This window comes from Mesoplodon densirostris, chromosome 3 (assembly GCF_025265405.1).
Source record: "Mesoplodon densirostris isolate mMesDen1 chromosome 3, mMesDen1 primary haplotype, whole genome shotgun sequence".
In the NCBI taxonomy this organism is placed as follows: domain Eukaryota; kingdom Metazoa; phylum Chordata; class Mammalia; order Artiodactyla; family Ziphiidae; genus Mesoplodon; species Mesoplodon densirostris.
In genome coordinates, this window is record NC_082663.1 from 62,812,220 (window position 1) to 62,831,886 (window position 19,667).

At 36.5% G+C, this 19,667-nt stretch overlaps 1 protein-coding gene across 5 annotated transcripts in view; it reads right to left on the reverse strand.

Annotated features, from left to right (window-relative positions):
* Positions 1 to 18,951, reverse strand: part of WDR41 (WD repeat domain 41) — a 47,398-nt gene extending 28,447 nt beyond the window's left edge. For 4 of the 5 annotated variants that reach the window (XR_009531451.1, XR_009531452.1, XR_009531450.1 and 1 more), the window contains exons 1-5: positions 18,608 to 18,950; positions 16,056 to 16,171; positions 4,368 to 4,416; positions 2,984 to 3,115; positions 45 to 107 (exon numbers count right to left, since the gene is read on the reverse strand). Coding sequence is in view for 2 of the 5 variants with exons in the window: in XM_060093075.1 (XP_059949058.1) it covers positions 45 to 107; positions 2,984 to 3,115; positions 4,368 to 4,416; positions 16,056 to 16,171; positions 18,608 to 18,658 (411 nt within the window). In the remaining 3 variants the exon portion in view is untranslated. Of the gene's footprint in view, positions 1 to 44; positions 108 to 2,983; positions 3,116 to 4,367; positions 4,417 to 16,055; positions 16,172 to 18,607 lie in introns of all 5 variants that reach the window. The other variant, XM_060093076.1, reaches the window with a different exon arrangement.
* Between the last annotated feature and the right edge of the window lie 716 nt (positions 18,952 to 19,667).

Below are 19,667 nucleotides of genomic sequence, written 5' to 3' on the forward strand. Positions count from 1 at the left end.
AAACAAAAAGATTATTACCGTGAAGTATCTGATTAAGATTTTACCTTTACAGTAGACTGGAAGCATGACACTTTATGAACTTGTCTGCCAGTATCACAATCCCATACCTAAATTTATGTTAAGAAATAATTTCTCAGCAGAATTTTAAAACCTTAATTATAATTTTTCTAATAAATAAATCACAAATATTACACATTTACATAGAAAATATATAAAGCATGAAATATTTCATGTTTATACTACCACAAAAATCATCAACTTAGCATAGCAGACTTATAATCTAAAATAAGTCTGAGGTAAATTTTACTATCAAACCATTTGAAAATACCAACAGAATGAATGGTCTGAATACTGAATGTTTACAGGCATTAAATATTGCAACTATATAAAATTTAAGTTTTATTCTCCAAAACAGTCTACCGTAATCTAATAAACATTGAACGTAAAATATTTATACTAAAAACTATCACATCCATTAATTAACATTTACTGAAAGCTCCTTCAATGTGCCTGGCATCATTTACTACTGTTATCTTGATTGAAGAAAGACAGTAACAGTGTATTCCTATTACCTATATACATATTTAAAATAATTAGAGGACCTCTCATAAAATGTCCAAGGTTAGTTTGACCTAAGGAGCATAATGATTTTCAAATTTTTCATAGCATTTCCTATGGTAAGATATACATTTTATATCATATCTGAGAATACGTTTACATACAAATAAATATGTACATATATATGGACTCTTAAGACCATCACTTGACAAAGAAATAAAGTCTACCCTCAGCATTTAATTAATGAAGTTAGTTAACAGCAAAGACCCAAGCAGGGTAAATTTAGAATTCATATGAATAAAAGGAACTGCCAACAAAGCAACCTGAAATTATTTTTAACAAAAAATGTCATTCAGCAAAGGAAATAACTCTATACTATCATTTACAGTTAAAGTTTATACTGATATTGTCCCAGCTACTCACGTCTGTACTGTAATAGTAATTTTAATAATTGGCTCTAAATAGTATCATAGTACCTTAGGAACAGTCTAATAAAAAGTATTTGATATTCTATTTTTGCAGAGATTATACTGATGCTAAAAACAAACCCAAAAAAGAGACCTTTAGTCCATAAAATAACACTTGCCTCAACAGAGCAACAGTAGTAAAGCTACTCTGACCTAAACATATGAGTGCATATTATGCCCCTGTTTATGCAATATTGTAATCACCACAAAATATCGTTTATCTCCACTTAAACCTTGTCTTCAAATTCTTTCACCTACTGGCAATCTGTCTAGAAATCACTGCAGCTAATGACCTCATTTAAAATGTGTCATAAGCTATGTCTTGGTTCTACAGAAGCCTTTGGACTTACTCCAAAACTTACTTCAGTAATGCTTGAAGCTATTTAAATAGAATTCTCAGATAAGCATAGACTTTTTAAAGCTAATCTATGATATCTTAAAAAAAAAGTAATGAAAGATTAGCTATCATAGCATTTAGCTATGGCTTTCACAGACCCAATTCCACAAACAAATATAAAAGGGCTAAATTTGTTTAAGAAAAATATTTTATGAAAGCAGCATTACATAGTGATTCAGAGCTCTGACTCTGCAGTCAGTCTGTTGCCTTCTGCCCTATACTGGCTGCATGACCTTGGGCAAGTTACTTAACCTCTCTGTGCTTCTCTTTTCTTATTTATAAATGAAAATAATAGAAATACTTATTATAAGGATTAAATGAAATGTAAAATAGAACAATGCCTGGCACATATAAGGAATTTATTACACTTTACTATGGCTACTACATCTTAAATTTTCAACTAAAAGTATGGGGAGGAAAGATCATTTACATTTTTAATTGCTTTAAAATACTAAATATGGGGCTTCCTGGTGGTGCAGTGGTTAAGAATCCGCCTGCCAATGCAGGGGACACGGATTCAATCCCTGGTCCAGGAAGATCCCACATGCTATGGAGCAACTAAGCCCATGTGCCACAACTACTGAGCCTGAGCTCTAGAGCCCGCGCGCCTAGAGCCCGTGCTCCACAACAAGAGAAACCACAGCAATGAGAAGCCCACGCACCGCAACAAAGAGTAGTCCCAGCTCGCTGCAACTAGAGAAAGCCCGCGCGCAGCAACAAAGACCCAATGCAACCAAAAATAAATTAAATAATTTTTTTAAAAAAGGCAAAGGAAACATAAATAATAAAAAAAAGAGATCTGCCTGCCAATGCAGGGGACATGGGTTTGATCCCTGGTCTGGGAAAATCTCACATGCTGCACAGCAGCTAAGCCTGTGTGCCACAACTACTGAGCCTGTGTGCTGCAACTACTGAAGCCCATGCACCTACAGCCCATCCTCCACAGCAAGAGAAGCCACTGCAATGAGAAGCCCACGCACCGTAACAAAGAGTAGCCCCTGCTCACCACAACTAGAGAAAGCCTGCGTGCAGCAACGAAGACCCAACGCAGCCAAAAATAAAAATAAAATAAAATACTAAATATATTAAACACTGAGCAGATGGTAATTCGCTTTTCTGCCAGACTCATATCCTCAAAAAGTTCTTATGGGTTGAGGCCATTACGTTTCTTTTGCTGTACAATGAACAGAAAAAAAATGTGAATTATTCTCCAGTTCAACTCATCTTTGTTTCTCTAAATTGAAAAGCAATCTGAGATGATAAATATTTTTAAGCCCACGTTCTCCCATTTCCTCTGTTTTATGTAATTTGATATAATAGTAACTGAGAAAAACAGCTTTAGTTATGAAGTTTCCAACAACAATAAGCCTTAACTTGCCATTTCCAGTCTAATACTTTTCAGACGCCTAATACTTTTAAGTGTCTTATGAAGGCTAGAACAAAATCATTTTTGCTAAAACAGAATGTACAGACAGACCCCAAGAGGATAAAGACTAATAACATATGTACTGGTCCCTTGGATCACCATAGCTATGTTACTTGGTTCTAGAATTAAGGATATAATAACTGTTCTGTCAGCAGAGGCTGTCAAGATCAGTTGATTTTTTTCTTCACAAGCTTCCAAAGAAGGAAATGTAATGATAGCTGTTATCTTTTGAGAGTGTCCATTGAGTTCCAGAAGTTTTTCTCCTGTCTGAAATACCAATAAAATGTTAATAGTACTTCATATTTCATAACTTAAATAATCTTAAATGACAACATTAAGAAAAATCACCAGGTAGAAAATATATACATTCCATCTGAAATTACTTATATTTTATAATTTAACTTTAAACAATCAAATAGTATCTGAACATTAGGTGCTAAAAGAGTAGCTATAACTAATTTTAATTATTTTCTAATAGAAAATACTAATTTTTAGCGATTGTTATAGGAAGTTTAAAGGAGTATTCTTTCCATATGGTTTTAAGATTATAACTGTGTAAATTAAGCATAAAAATATCAGTAACTTCATCAGTAACTTAATCAGCAGGAAAAAAATAAGGAGTCTTCATTATGCAAGCATCTGTTATCTAAGTCTTCACAGTTATAATGCTGTGGAAGAAAATAAAAGTCAGCATAACAGTAACAACAATTGGATATATATATCCAGTAATGTATCAACCACTCGTAAAGTCAGTATGGACTCTACTTCTCTCTAACATCAATAGCTATTCCCATCCATCCAATGTCTACATCTATCAGTTTCTCACTGATTTCCCAAGTAGTAAACATACAAAAATGCAATATAAATATAAGATAAATTGCAAATCTCTCCAAGGTTGCAGGATTTCATGATGCACGTGATGAACATAATGTTAAAAAAACTGCTTTAATCACAGGCAAAGCCACCGAAAAATGAGGATCTTGACTGAGTCAGACCAGATAACAATCCAAACAAGGGCAAGAAGATAAATGCTTCAAAAGAGAATAATTTGAGAATCCAAGGATAAGAAGAGAAGTCCTAGAGAAATTTGGTAAAGCCTTAAATAGTTTTGAAAAAATAAACCTTTTATTACATTACTATTATAGTCAAACATGATAAGAATGTTATATTATGCTATCAAACGATTCTGACAGAAAAACTGTCTTCCACAAAAATCAACATCTGATTCATTTTCAGAATCAGTGCATAGTTGCTGATAACTTAAATTTTGTTTAATTAAGATTAAAACTTTTATTTTCATAATCTAGCATTTGTTTATCAGGAAAAAATCTTAAATAAAAAAATCTATTATGGAACATTGGTCCTCATTTTAAATGGATTCATCCTAAGCAGCCCTTTCGAGCATTAACTAGTCTCAACCTACTGATATGCAGGTGTATCTCCAGATAATGTTTATGAATGCATACTCAACTATACAGTCATGTCTTTATTACACAATCCACATAGAAACAATACACACCTGGGCATTCCACACAACTACAATTCCATCATCACCAGCAGATGCAAATCTGGTTAGAGAAAAAAGGTCAAGAAAAAAAAAATCACTGATGACATTTAAGTGCTAGGATTACTAAGATACCATCAGACCTTATCAATGGTATTTTGACTTACTAATATCAATACAGATTAAGTTCTTTAAGCTAATTTAACAAATATTTACAGAATACATTCTAAGTTTTGTGCCAGGTACTGAGAATCCAAAGATAAATAAGACCATTCAGAAAGTTAAAATGAATAAACTGCTAGACTAAGAATAAGGGAGAGCTATCAATGATCTTTAAAGTCCTTCCTTGCTTTAAAATTATGATTAAACCCTGACTTAAGTGACATGAAACCAAGCTGAGGAAAAGCTACAGTGACAGGAAATGATATTCTAGGAGTGGAACAAAGGAATCATGTCCTTAGATTCCTTACTTTCTAGGTAAAGATATTTAGATATTTTAACTCTACTATTTAAAGCCAGTTTCTCTCCTTTGCTCCCCTCAGCTCTGTGGTCTTTCCACATAAATACTGTGTTCTTTGGTTTGGAAGGTTTGGTTTTTGCTTTGTTTTGTTTTTTTCACCAAAAATTCTTGAAATGAAAAGAGGTAAAGGTAAGTTTGCTTCATGGAATGAAAAAAGAGCTGTGATGAACTAAATTATAGCTTCTCTCTCCTCTTTACCACCCATTCACTACATGTCAAGGAAAATCATCTATATTTTGTAGAGTAGAAGATAACCATGACACAAACACTATCAAGAAAAATCACTTGTACAGGATTATTCATCCATAGTGCCTGCATTATAGTAAAATCAAACACTACTCTCAAGCAGTGTCCCAACACAGTGGTGTACAGCAATCACATTGTAAGCATGTCAAGTAATTTGTTATTAATAATGTAGTACACAAGTTTGTAAATGATTGTTTTAATTGGAGTATATAGTTGCCTTATAATGTTTATTAGTTTCTGCAGTACAGCAAAGTGAATCAGTTAAACATATATCCACTCTTCTATACATTCCCTTCCCATTTAGGTCACTGCAGAGCTGTAAATGATTCTTTAAGGAATCAAAATCAATTCAGTTGTTCCAATAATATCTTTCATTCACTTGAATTCAAGGTTTGCTTTTCTGAATATGAGAGAAAGAAGTGGTGTTGTAGAGAGCCAGCTATGAACTGCATGTGGTTATGGTTAACAACCACTAATAAATGATACTCCGTTAGCAGCTATGGCATTTAGAAAACGTGTTACTTCCTTGCAAGACTGTTAGTGTGTTTTCACAAAAATCTGGGCATGCCTTGAACAGCTTCATTAAAGTAATCATTGTTAAGCCTTATGTGTGTCATTGGGAGAAAAGTAGAGAAGTGATACATTAGGACACAAGAATTACTTTGTTCCTTAGAGTATGTTCTATTGAATTTTACCCTATAGATATCCATATAATCTCACTACTTCAGTCATGTAACACTTTCCTTAGCACTCTAAACTGAGCTTCAAGTTCAAATTTCTCATGCTCAGTTTCAAAGCCTCACACATAGCTATTGTCTTCACTGGCTCTGACAATTCCCATACCCAGCACTCGTTTCAAAATCCTTTGCTTACATCTTCTACTGCAGGAGCTAAGAGATTATCCAGGAGATGGGAAACTGGCCTAATACAGTCCGACAAAGTCCGTTAGTAATTTTTTAATAAAGAGCTACGTATCTTTTTAACAGAAAGGACCTTTAAAACGTCTTAGTTAACTAGACAGAAATCATACAAAGAATTATTTTAAAATCCATAGCTAACATTTATTTTATTTTCAAAATGAAATATAAAAAATATGGAGACTAAAAAGAAAACAATCATTTTATATTTTAAAATGTAATTTCTTATGCTTAATTACATAGATTTTCTGAATCAAAACATTAAACAATGCCTTGAGTATCAAAAATAGTCGCTGGATGTAAATCTTTAATGCTTATGTTTCTAGGCCTATTGATTTCTTTTTATTTGTATCATGATGGTGGGGAGGGCAGAACTCAAGGTCTTAAGATTTCTTTGGTATAAAACATCAATTTCTATTGATTCTTGAAACTCTTATAATTGCTTTTCTCCCTTTTAGAAGAGTGCAGGTTTAAAATACATACTTTTTTCTAACCCTGATTGTTAACTTCTCATTATTGTTTTATCATGTCTGAATCTCATGACTTCACAATGAGAGATGACTGAATGGTTGAGAGTTTAGAAATGAGATACAGAGCATTTCACCTCAAACTTAAATTCAATCAGTGGTGAACAAAAGTTAAATCTAAACAACGCTCAATAGTAATGCATGAAATCACAGCCCTTTTTGTTTTTAATTGTTCAGAGGTCAATTACCCAGTGTGTATATTATTCAGGCTTTTCAATTCTCATATATTCTATTGTTTGGGTTTTTTTTTTCCCATTCCAGTATTTCTTTTTACCTGCTCTAAAGAGGAAACATGAAGCTTTAAAATATAAACCAGTATGACTTTGCTACATATTAGTACCAATCATAAACTAACTAATAAAAGGGTGGGAGATCATTTGCAAATTACCCATTCTCCTAGGATGAATAACTGAAAACTAGCAGCACTGTATCAGTTTATCTTAATCATCAGTCAAGCACACACTCCAGCCATCTCCAAATTTTCAGAAATGAAAATTCAACTCAAGAATCCCTAACAGTAAGATACACTGTAATTGATTAAAAGAAGTAATGAACCATAAAAAAGAAGGAATTAAGATGTCAATAAGGTTTAATCTAGTCAATGGAAGGAAGAATAGTGGCTATACTGTCATATAATAGTATACAAAAAAAATTTTTAAACACTCTAAATTAATAGAATCCAAAGATTCAAATCTAAAGATAATATTTTAAGAGAAATCCTTCTTTACTGATTAACACAAAATGAGATTTCATGTCATGTGTTAGGGAAATGCCAAGATCAATTACATGTTGTTCTTGCTTCAAGATCTTAAAACTTAGTGATTGTTTAGAAATGTACTATATTTCATCAAATATAAGACATACTGGGCTTCCCTGGTGGCGCAGTGGTTGAGAGTCCGCCTGCCGATGCAGGGGATGCGGGTTCGTGCCCCGGTCCGGGAAGATCCCACATGCTGCCGAGCGGCTGGGCCCGTGAGCCATGGCCGCTGAGCCTGCGCGTCTGGAGCCTGTGCTCCTCAACGGGAGAGGCCACAACAGTGAGAGGCCCGCATACCGCAAAAAAAAAAAAAAAAAAAAAAAAAAAAGATCAAATTTAAGACATACTATTATTTTAGGTACTATTAAGGAAAAAATGATGTCAATTATTAATGAAAGACACCATCAATTATATGATGTATCCAAATTTTAAAGATGTTACAATAGGAAAAAATAGGCTTTTTAGAATCAATGAAATTTAGTAATTGTTGTATTTATTGATCTTTCTAGTATGGCACTTTCTAGTCCAACAAATTTCTGATTACGTCTAGCAGGTTTAAAGGACTAAAGAAATGCTTTTTCAGTAAATAAATGAATAAGCAAACACTTAAGTGTTAAAAGGGCTCTGTAAAATAGATTAATAGTATTAATGTAACCTCACTTTTCCCTTTAATCAAGACTAATATACCAACATACTGTCAAAACAAAACTAGAAATTCAAAATATGTAAAGCCCAGAATCTCACCACATACAAAAATAAATTACTTTTATTTTTTCATTTTCCCGTCCCATTCTTTTTTTATTCTTTTATGAATTTATTTTATTTTATTTATTTTTGGCTGTGTTGGGTCTCCGTTGCTAGCGCAGGCTTTCTCTAGTTGCGGCAAGCAGGGGCCACTCTTCATTACGGTGCGCAGGCATCTCATTGCGGTGGCTTCTCTTGTTGCGGAGCACAGGCTCTGGGCATGTGGGCTTCAGTAGTTGCGGCACGCAGGCTCAGGAGTTGTGGTTCACGGGCTCTAGAGCACAGGCTCAGTAGTTGTGGCGCACGGGCTTAGTTGCTCTGCAGCGTGTGGGATCTTCCTGGACCAGGGCTCAAACCCATATCCCCTGCATTGGCAGGTGGATTCTTAACCACTGCGCCACCAGGGAAGCCCCTCCTGTCCCATTCTTATGCATAACCTTCAAGTTTTCTCAACTTGAAACCAACTCTTTAAAAATACTCATTGAGACATACTCAATGACATTTAATTAAATTATTAAGCAAAAACTATACGCATGGGCTTCCCTGGTGGTGCAGTGGTTGAGAGTCCGCCTGCCAATGCAGGGGACACGGGTTCCTGCCCCGGTCTGGGAAGATCCCACATGCCGCGGAGCGGCTAGGCCTGTGAGCCATGGCCACTGAGCCTGCGCGTCCGGAGCCTGTGCTCCGCAACGGGAGAGGCCACAGCAGTGAGAGGCCCGCGTACCACAAAAAAACCCCACAAAACTATATGCATGAAAAAAGTTTAAAAACATAAAGTGTGATTTAATGAAGACCTATAGCAGAGCTTCTAGAATGTTCCATTCTCTCTTCCCCTCATTATGAGAATTAATTGTGAGAGTCAATGATCCATTCATTCAAGAAATATTAAGCATTAACTATATATTAAGCATTAACTTTATATATCTATATGCTTGCTCCTGAGGGTAAAGATCAATGAGATAGTTCTTGCCCTTGAAGAGCTCACAGTCTGCATTATTATAGAATGCTACAGGGTCCAAATTATGAATCCACTGAGAATTCTCAGTTATACTCATTTCCATTTATAGAAATCATTTCCTTTAAACACCTTCCTTTGGACAGCTCAGAGAAAGCACTCTCATTCTTGCCAACTGTGGGCTTAAAGTACAGCAAAGGTTCACAAAGATTTGTATAAAATAAAATATTTCCACAAGTAATTCCTATGTCCATTACCTACATGCTTATTTAATAGTCCTTATTCAAGAGAATTTATTTCAATTAAGTCAGAGGTGCTACAGATTCAAACATAACCTTAAAGGACAGAAAAAAGATAATCCATAAACCTGAACATAAACTTTCCTGTATTCAATATTTACATAACCATAAAGCACTGGAAAAATAATAGAGTATTATTGTGGCAATACAGAAGTCCCTGTGGTTAACTAACTTCCCACCGAATCGACAAGTACTTTCTAATCATGATGCAACTAAAACAGTATACACTTTTTACAATGTAGTAAAGTTGAAAAATGCTAATATCAGAAACCAGGCAAAAATAAAAAATAACAAAATTTTCACTTAAAATGGACTTCTACTTATCTTGTATTCTAAAATTACTTGAAGAAAATTAGAGAAGTTTGTAGACAGAGACTTGTAAGAGAAGTTAAAGGCAACTTCAAAGCATTTTCAGGAACCATAGATACTGATGTCACCGATCCTTTCACAATGTACTTGAGCGTTAAAACTTTTTTTTCCTTGATTAAGTAATACATATGTATTAACACAATTCCAATATCAATGTCTCACAAATTGAATAGAGACGGAAAAATTCCATAGTTCCCATGGTCATTTGGAAAGGTAAAACCTTTGGTAATTTTCCCCTCCCCCAAATCACAAATAGAAAGCTAAACTATATCAAGTTTACAAGTATTAGAATACAAAAAAATCCCTGTGACTTCTATTAGTGGGAACCTCCACTACTCTGAGCTCAAGTGTCTCTGAAGGAACTTCTACTAGAGAAAGTTCCTTGGCCTCTCTCTGTCCCACTGATGTAATAAATGAGTTTAAGACAATGAATTGAGTATGCTCAGTTTAGACCCTTCTGGGTTTTCTCTGAGATTTGTCTGTTTATAAAGAGGCAACATTCTGGTCTGCTCTTATTTTTGAGGTAAACTTACATCCGAGTGGGAGGCTTGCAGATGTCCAGCACTACCTGTGATTCAGTGAAGTCTACGTAACTCAGGGTGAAAATCAGGAAACCCACTGTGGTTGTATATCAAAGCTACAACCTTTAGTCCAGCTTTTTGCTAGTTATTACTTTATTAAGCTGATGGGTTCATGTCCATCTGTGTGATTCCTTCATCTAATAATATCTAAGAAAAAATTTTATTTTATACTGAAACAAAAATACCTTTTAAATTGGCGTTTTTTTCCTCTATATCAAATATATATCATTTTTAAACTTTTCATTATGAAGAATTTAAGTATATATAAAAGTAGAAACAGTATAACAGGTAACATGTCTTCAATAATTATCAACTCATGACCAATACTGTTTCATCTGTACCACAGCCAATCCCCCCTTTGCAGATTATTCTGAAGCAAATCCCAGTCACTGTATTTCATTTCATCAATAAATATTTCAATATATTTACATCACAACTAAAGTTAACATTTAGTTTCTTAATGTCACCACAGTGTAATCAAATTTCCCTGTCTCACAATGTTTTTTAAGTGTATCAGAAGCAGGATCTAAATAAGGTTCATACACTGCAACTGATCTCTAAAGTCTCTCTTGTTCTATTGATTCTTTCTTCATGTATTTTTTTCCTTGCAATTAAACATTTGTCTTACAGAGTTCTCACAGTCTGGATTTTGCTAGCTACCTTCTTGTGTTGTCATTTGATATGCACCTCTGTCCCCTGTGTTTCTAGTAAATTGAGAGATCTAAAGACTTAATCATATTTGAATTTGACTTTTTGGTAAGACCACTTCATAAGCAGTTTATGTACCCCAACAGGAAATACAATTTCCAGCAATCTTTTTGTGTGTGTGTGATGTTAACACCTATCAATAACCATTGCCTAAATTTGTTATTAGAGGCTGTGAAATTATAATATTCCAATTCCATGATTCTTCCTAACTTGAATTCTTCTATAAAGAAAATGTCCTCTCATCCAACATGACTGATCTCAAGATAGAGTCTGTATAGAAAGGCAGTATAGATCTTGACTTGCAGATACCCCTTCAAGAGAGGACTTGCTGCCCAGCTATGAGGAATATGGTTATCTGCCTCCAGCTGTTGACTTCAGGGTCCATTTCAGTTTTCAAGTTGAAGTCAAACTATCTCAGTTGGCCCCCAGCCCCTGGGACATAAGCAAGTTGGTGGAAGCCAGGGCACGTTCTTGGATGGCCCTCAGCCAATGTCTAAGCAATGCAGGCTAAACACTCTTAGTTATTTCCCTAATACAGGACTCATCTAAAGAGCATTCTTTCCTCCAGAGCTCCACACTGGACTTACAGAGACTTTGTCAAATCTGCATCACAGTTTGAGACAGCTCCTCTTGTCCAATCCTGTCTCTTTCCTTTTCCCTTCAACGGTATTTCTCTCTAATAAACCTTTTGCACGCTTAATTCCACTTTACTGTCTACTTCCCAGGGAAACCAGGTATTAGGAGGATCTAAATGATCTTGATTACTGATTTCTATTCTCTAAGTGTTAGTGAAAAAGATATTCTTAGCTTTAGAACATTGTCTTAAAGATGTAACATATTGTTTGCTGTTAGTGAATTATCAAACTGTACTAAGTTTGTCTAGCTTCTTGTGAATGTACAGCTTCACCAGTCATCCTAAGGTACATTTTGTTCTTCAGTCTGGCATTTCATGGGTCATCTGATTCTTTTCCAGTCATGATCACCATCCTACATAACCTTGTCTGTTTCCTGGAGGAGCAAGGGATGGTCAAATGAGCAACAGAGAAAACTATTCTTAAAATGTGTTATGAACCCAGTTTAGTTTAATGTGTCAAATGCTAGAGTATTACATGCAATTTTAGCACAGTCCATTTTTTGGGTGACTCTTGCTGAGGCTTAGCCTTCTTTAGTGATCTCCCAATCAATATGACCCTCACTTCATGTTCAAAAAATACTAAAGAAGATAAGAAAAGGCTGCTGTCTGTTAGGTTATACAGGATTTATCTGGTATCTTCAAAAACCAACCTGAGAAAATTTTCCACTCACTGATTTTAGCTGAGCCACTGAGAAAACTAGAAAATCCTTCTGCAAAATTCTCAATAAAATGATATTATCTAAAGACCTGAAGCGTGAAACCTGGATTACAACAGCTGACCAATAACCCAGAATGTGATGTCTATAAAAACTAAATAAAAACATAAAAAGTATAACAATATTTATTTAAAAACTGGAAAGGTATTTCTATAATTTGACAATGCATATATAATATACATATGTAACAGTAAAAAGATATCTGAACTATCTAAACTATTAAATCAAGAATGAAAACACTGAGCTCTACTATTTATAATAGTTACATCATTTGTATATTTTTAAATGTATTTCTTACCAATAATGACTCTTTCAGTTTTATTTTGTTTTTCTAGTACACTACAGAATTAAATCTTTTAAAACAAAACAGATTGAAAGTTCTTCAGGTCTGCAACTGAGTAAAAAACTTCATACCTAATTATATGTAACTTTTGACAAAGTCATGACTTGAGTACAAAGAATTAAATGTGGTTCATGTAGTAATATGTTCACTTGACAGCAAAAGCCAAAAAGTAAGCTTTTTAAAAAAATCTATTCTAGACATTTAGATTCACTGTGGTATACAGCAAACATGGCCACCAATCTCCCTATTTCCACCACCACTTGCAATACGATTTAGTTGCTTCTCCCATCAAGAGGTAGAATTTATTTATCAACTTACTGAATTCACGCCAGCTCCTGACTTGCTTTAGCCCATGAAACAACATCAAACATGATGAAAACAGACTTGAAAAGAGTTTTACACTGGGGCTTGCCCTTTTGCTGGTATTTGAACTCCATCCCTATGTGAACTAGCACTTGAGCAACCACATGGAAAGAGACCCCAGTCATCCCAGCTGAGACCACTGTAAACCTGCCAACCCCAGCCAATCTACCTGGTGACCACAGAAGCATAAGTGAACCTAACGAAGATCCGCTGATCCCAGCAGAGACAAAAGAACCCTGGACCCAGCTGAGCCTAACCCAAATGCCATCCCACAGAATAGTGAAATAAATAAATAGCGTTTGTTTTAAACTACTAAATTTGGGCTGATATTTAACAAGGACAACAGATAACTGATATACTCATCTACAGCTTTTTACTGCTTACGTAACATTTACTATATCATTGAATAACTGAAGTATACACAAGCACCACTTTGGGAAAAGGTAATCAAATATCAGTACCTGTACAATGATCATACTCTACAAGATGGCCTTTTCTGCAGATTCTTCTAACTATGTAGTAAGAATAATCAAGAAGAGGGCCTCCCTGGTGGCGCAAGTGGTTGAGAGTCCGCCTGCCGATGCAGGGGATACGGGTTCGTGCCCCGGTCTGGGAGGATCCCATATGCCGCGGAGCGGCTGGGCCCGTGAGCCATGGCCGCTGAGCCTGCGCGTCCGGAGCCTGTGCTCCGCAACGGGGGAGGCCACAACAGTGAGAGGCCCGCATACCGCAAAAAAAAAAAAAAAAAAAAAAAAAAGAATAATCAAGAAGACATTTTAAAGGACAGATAGCAATCAACATGAAATCTTAACAGTTAATCTATTAAAAAAAATTTAAAGACCACATCCTGAAAGTATACTGTATATTTTGTATTTAGCTTTCTTAGACAGAACTATCTGAGGACTCCTTAAAGCCCAAATATTAGGGATTATGGTCTAAGAAATCATTTTGGGTTTTTTTTTAACTTACGTAGCATCTTACAATGGTAAAAGACAGTACAAGACAACTTTAGTTGTCCATATGTCCTATCTTTCCAAAAATGTTTAGTTTCAAAGATGACTGACTAAATAAATAAATAAATGTCTCTTAGGACATAGCAAAAGTAAGTATTACCAAAAAGGCTGAAGATTATTATACTATGGTTGACATGCTATAATTTGGTTGGCTCACATCACAACATGAAAATTGTGTTAATAGGCTAGTAATATAAAAAAAGGCAAATCCTTTCAAGCAAAAGTTGAGGAGCATATTTTCATAATAATGTGGCTGGACTTGTCCCTGGTTTCTAAAAGAGAGCTGGGCCCCTCAGAGCTCACCTGAGTTTATGCTAATGAGATGACACATGGTGGACCCCTGGACAATTTAAGGATGGGGACTGGCCATGTGGGGAATATGAACCATGCAATTAGAGGGTTGGGGCTTTGAGCCATGGGATATCATCCTGACCTCCCAACCTGGGGGAGCAAGGAGGGGATGGCAGGGAGAGAAGGGCTAGAAATTGAGTTCAATCATGAGGCAAATAAGTGAAACAATCATTCCCATGTAATGAAACCCCAATAAAAACTCTTGACACCCAGAGCTTGAGTGAGCTTCCTCACTGGTGATATGCATTAATGTGCTGAAAGGGTGATGTGTCCTGAGGACACAGAAGCCTTACATTTGGGACCCTCCTAGACCTTGCCCTATACATCTCTACATTTGGCTAGTCCCGATCATATCCTTTATAATAAAACTGTAATCATAAGTATAGTGCTTTCCTGAATTCTGTTAGTCATTCTAGAGAATTATCAAACCTGAGCGGGTAGTAGGAATTTTTAGTTAATTGGTCAGAAGTGCAGGTGGCCTGGGAACCCTGGAGATTGCAGCTGTGACTGAGGTGAAGGGACTGTTGTACACGACTGTGCCCTTAACCTTTAAAATTCAACCTAACTCCAGGTAGTGCCAGAATTGCACTGTACATGGGAAAAGCAACTAAATACCAAAAACATAAAACGAGCAAAGAGAAGACAAGGTTAAAAAACATCAGCAGTGATAATGAGTATTAGAAGTAATCATAGTAGCAGTCATCCATTGAGTCAAAAATGGAAGGAAAAAAAGACAGTATCAAAGGCAAAAGAGAAAATTAAGAGATGATAGGGGGAATAACTGATAAGGACAAGAGAAGTGGAGTTAGAGAGTTAGGATGGCATGCAACATGTACACTTAATAGTTGAGGGAGTCATTCATTCATTTAACAACTAGTAATAACCTGCTACATGTAAGGCACTGTGCCAGGTACTAAAGATACTGTGGTGAATAAAAAAATAACATGGCCCTCACTCTCATCTAGAGAGGAACATAAATATTATACAGTTACACAGTTAATTGTGTAATTGTTATTAAGGCTACAAAGGATAAGCGTACAGTTGAACAAAGTCTTAATAAAACAGATATACAGATCAATAATAAGCTAAATCTACAGTTCTAAGACCTACGCACCTTCACCTCTATTTGCAAATATATTAAACACGACATTATACATGTTAGCAAGGAAGTACAGAATAATGTACATTTTAAAGGGTTTCACAAATAACAAAAAATTCAGATTAAATACTTACCTTACCTTCCACTAAAAACAGTACATTCCTGGAAGGTACCTGATATTTAAACATTTCCCATATAGGTTCTCAAATTTAGCTTCACCTTAATATACAGTTAAAACTCCCATCAACATTTTAAAGTCATACACTTCCTTTAAACTAATGAGAATATTTGTGAGTATTCAAAAGACCAAAAAAAAAAAAAAAACCCTGAAACAAACAAAAATAACCATAAAATCACCAGAAATGACATCCCAACTTTTGGGCAAAAAGACTTCAGACACATATTTCATCAAGAGGCAGAGGTCAATTTCTACTAAATGTTATTAATGATCAGTTTTGAAATTTTTAGAAAAGCTGGATTAATTCTGAAGTTGTTTTTAACATACAATTCCCTAAAAACTCTTTCCAAACAGTAGTCAATTGGAAAACTAGAGTTTCTTACCTGTAATCATCTAACTGTACCAGAAACCGTACAATATCATGATGAGCTTTCAGTACAAGCAGTTCAGTGTAGGGGTTCTGGGTTTGTTCTTCACCTATTGTCTGTAAAGGAGATTGCTTGTAATGGGGGGAAAAAAGAGAGAAAAAAAGGGATAAAATGATTTATGATAAAAGACCACATTTGAATAAAACACATGGTATGCATCTAAGAACACAAGGTTTAAAAAACTGTAAGATATTATGTTCTAATACTATATATTATTTCCCCTAATATCAAGTAACTGCCAATTTAACATAAAACATTTCTCTTACCACAAATCCACATCATAAATTTTAAATTTTGAACTCAAAATAAATTTTTAAAGGGTGTATTTTGTTTTATGGAAATTACACCTCAATAAACCTGACCTAAAAAAATCAATGGGCCAGGGGCTTCCCTGGTGGCGCAGTGGTTGAGAGTCCACCTGCCAATGCAGGGGACACGGGTTCGTGCCCCGGTCTGGGAGGATCCCACATGCCACGGAGCGGCTGGGCCTGTGAGCCATGGCTGCTGAGCCTGCGCGTCTGGAGCCTACGCGTCCGGAGCCTGTGCTCCGCAACGGGAGAGGCCACAACAGTGAGAGGCCCGCGTACCACAAAAAAAAAAAAAAAAAAAATCAATGGGCCAAACCAACACAATATTTTAGGATGGATGTTTGCCAATTAAAACTTGGCAGAAACAAAACTGAAGGTCAAAGGGGTAAAATATAGACTAAAACAGTGCCTACCCCATTATAGGCACTCAACACATGTTTACTGAATAAATAAAGGAAGAAATGAAATAATTCAGTCAATGAATTCAATAAATTCAACTTCAGACAATAATATTGATAAAGATAACTGGTAACATTTACAGAGTATTAAGCTCAGTCCTAAACCTACACACCTTCATCCCTATTTGCAAACATATGGGCGGCAGTCCATATGCCACACACTGTGTAAAGCACATATGGCTTCTAACTCACCCAATAATTCTGTAAGGAAGATCTTATCAACCCGATTTCTATAGTCAAACCCAGTAATATTTCATGATAAAAACCTGTGTTCTTAACCTCTGAACTGCCATTTCTCAAACCGGGCACTACTGACATTTTGGACTAGGTAATTCTTTTGTCGAGGGCTTTCCTGTGCATTGAAGGATGCTCAACATCATCCCTGGCTTCTACACACTAGATGCCAATAGAAATCCAACCTCTCTCCCCACCCCCAAATCGTGACAATCAAAAATATCTCTGGACATTGCCGAATGTCCTCTAAGGGGCAAAATCATCCCAGCAGACAAACACTGCTTAAACTAGAAGCCTGGATACAAAGTTCTTGCATAATTAGGGGAAAATCTTTGGTTCTGATAATGTACAGATTCACAGCAGTTCTAAAACTGAAGTACTTTTACATGAAGAAATGTACAATTTAACACGCATGAATTTTTTTTAATTCACCCTCAAAGCAGTAATTTTTTATTTATCCCATCTCCCTTCTAGCAGTGCTTCTGATGAGAAAAGCAAAGGCAAGAAATCTGAAAACTGTATACCACTTCCCCCAAATGAAAGCTTGCCAAGCACTGCAGAATTAGTTAATCAAATTCTACAACTAATCAAATAATCGGGTTAATACATAATTGTCATATATATCACAAATGGACTAATCACTTTTCCACAATTCTTTCATAATCTTTAGAATTCAAGCCTATCTGAAATAAGCCTAATTTTAAATAAGAAATACTTCTTAAAAATTAGACAATAAGCCTCAACTGCAAAAATATGAGGAAGTTAAAACAGAGAAGTAACGTTGCTTACAACCACCCAAGTTTTTTTTAACAATCAAAACAAATATTTTCTATGAAAAATAAAAGGGAATTCAACACAAATTCTATTCTTCAGTGACATATGAAATAAATTCCAGACCTCGACACTTTTCAGGTTCCAAAATTATTTTATTCGCAACATTTCAAATGTAAATCTCATTAGTCTGGTCAGTTATTCAGGCCCATGAAGAAAGTGTGACTATGGAACCCAAAACAGTAGCTAGAACATAATTTTTTTGACTTTTAAGCAAATTATTTTTTAAAATAATTATATCTTTTTTGGTTTTATATAAATAATCAAATTAATTTCATATTCCATGAGCAAGCATCAGTTGATGTTGGGAAGCGACACCATATCAAACAAACCAGAAGTGTAAATCTGCAGTCACCGTTTCTTAGTCTCTACCAAACCGGATACTTTTTCTATTGAAATGAGACTGGTTTACGTGGGGAGACCAGTTAAGGGTCCTTGAGCCTGTTGCTGAACTACGTCAGTTTCAGTTTCCACACCTAGTGGAACATGGATTTACCTCTCAGGGAAAGAGCCCCCGCAATCCACCCCCGTCGACCCCGGCGACCCCGCCCTCGCAACCCGCAGGCCCCGCCTCCGCCGGGTCTCCCTCATCCGGTCAGGAGCCCCGCTCACACAAGCCGCAGCTCCGGCAAGCAAAGCCTCTGCGGTGGCAGGCAGGGTCCACCCCGGGGTTTACCTCGGCCAGTCCCTGAGGTTCTCGGCCTCCCCCAATCAGCCATCGCAACATCCGGGCAGCGACGGCGTTTCGCGGGCCTAGGCCCCAGTCAGCCCGAACTCCGCGCCAGGCTCAGCCTTTCTCCTACCTCTCTGGTAGCAGCTCAATGGAGGCGCTAATACCTGCCTTCTCAGATTTGCCCAAAATACGAAGTACGAAGCAGAGCGTAACGAATAGGGAAGACTTTTGTCCCCAAAGAGCTGCCGTACCCACCCGCAAGAGGTTTGGTTAAGGGTAGCCGCCAGGGGAGCAGCAGCCGAAAGCTAGGGTGTCCGCGGAGGTTCAGAGGCCCGCGCGGCACCGAGTGAGCACGCGCGGGCGTCGCCTGATTTGCGCGCACAGAGCCTGGGTAGTTCGAGCGGCCCCTGGTGGACACGCGGAACGCAGCAACTGGAGCCCGTCGTTGCGCAAGTGCTTGCCAAGAATAAATAGTCCCCTCCCTTTTTAGATGGCTTTTGCATCTTTCACTTGGCAAGCTTGGGGACCAGGAAGCCTTTCCATCTCCCGGCGGTTTCCTAAAGAGCTGCCTGGGGAAGGTGTACTTCAGTAGGCTTTTTCATCCGGGCTAATCCCAGTGGCACGTGTGTACACCATAATAAATCTGGCCAGTATTTATTGTGTGCTGTAGTACTGTGCTAAGACTTTACATAAATCCTCACAGTAACCCTATACTGCCTATACTCCCTATTTTATAAAGAAGCTGACCTCTGAAAGATTGGGTAGTTTGTCTACGGATAACAGCTAGAAAGTGGCTACACACACTGGAACCAAATATCCTAGCTCCAAAATTAGTGCTCTTAACTGTATGCTATACTGTTCCACATAATCTCCCTAAAGAACAGAAGGCACTACACATCCTCTTTTTTTGACTTTTTTTTTGTTGAAGTATAGTTTATTTACAATGTTTCAGGTGTACAGCAAAGTGATTCAGTTATACATATATATTCCTTTTCAGATTTTTTCCTTTATACAAGAGGTATATTGAACATAGTATTGAACATACTATATTGAACATAGTTAC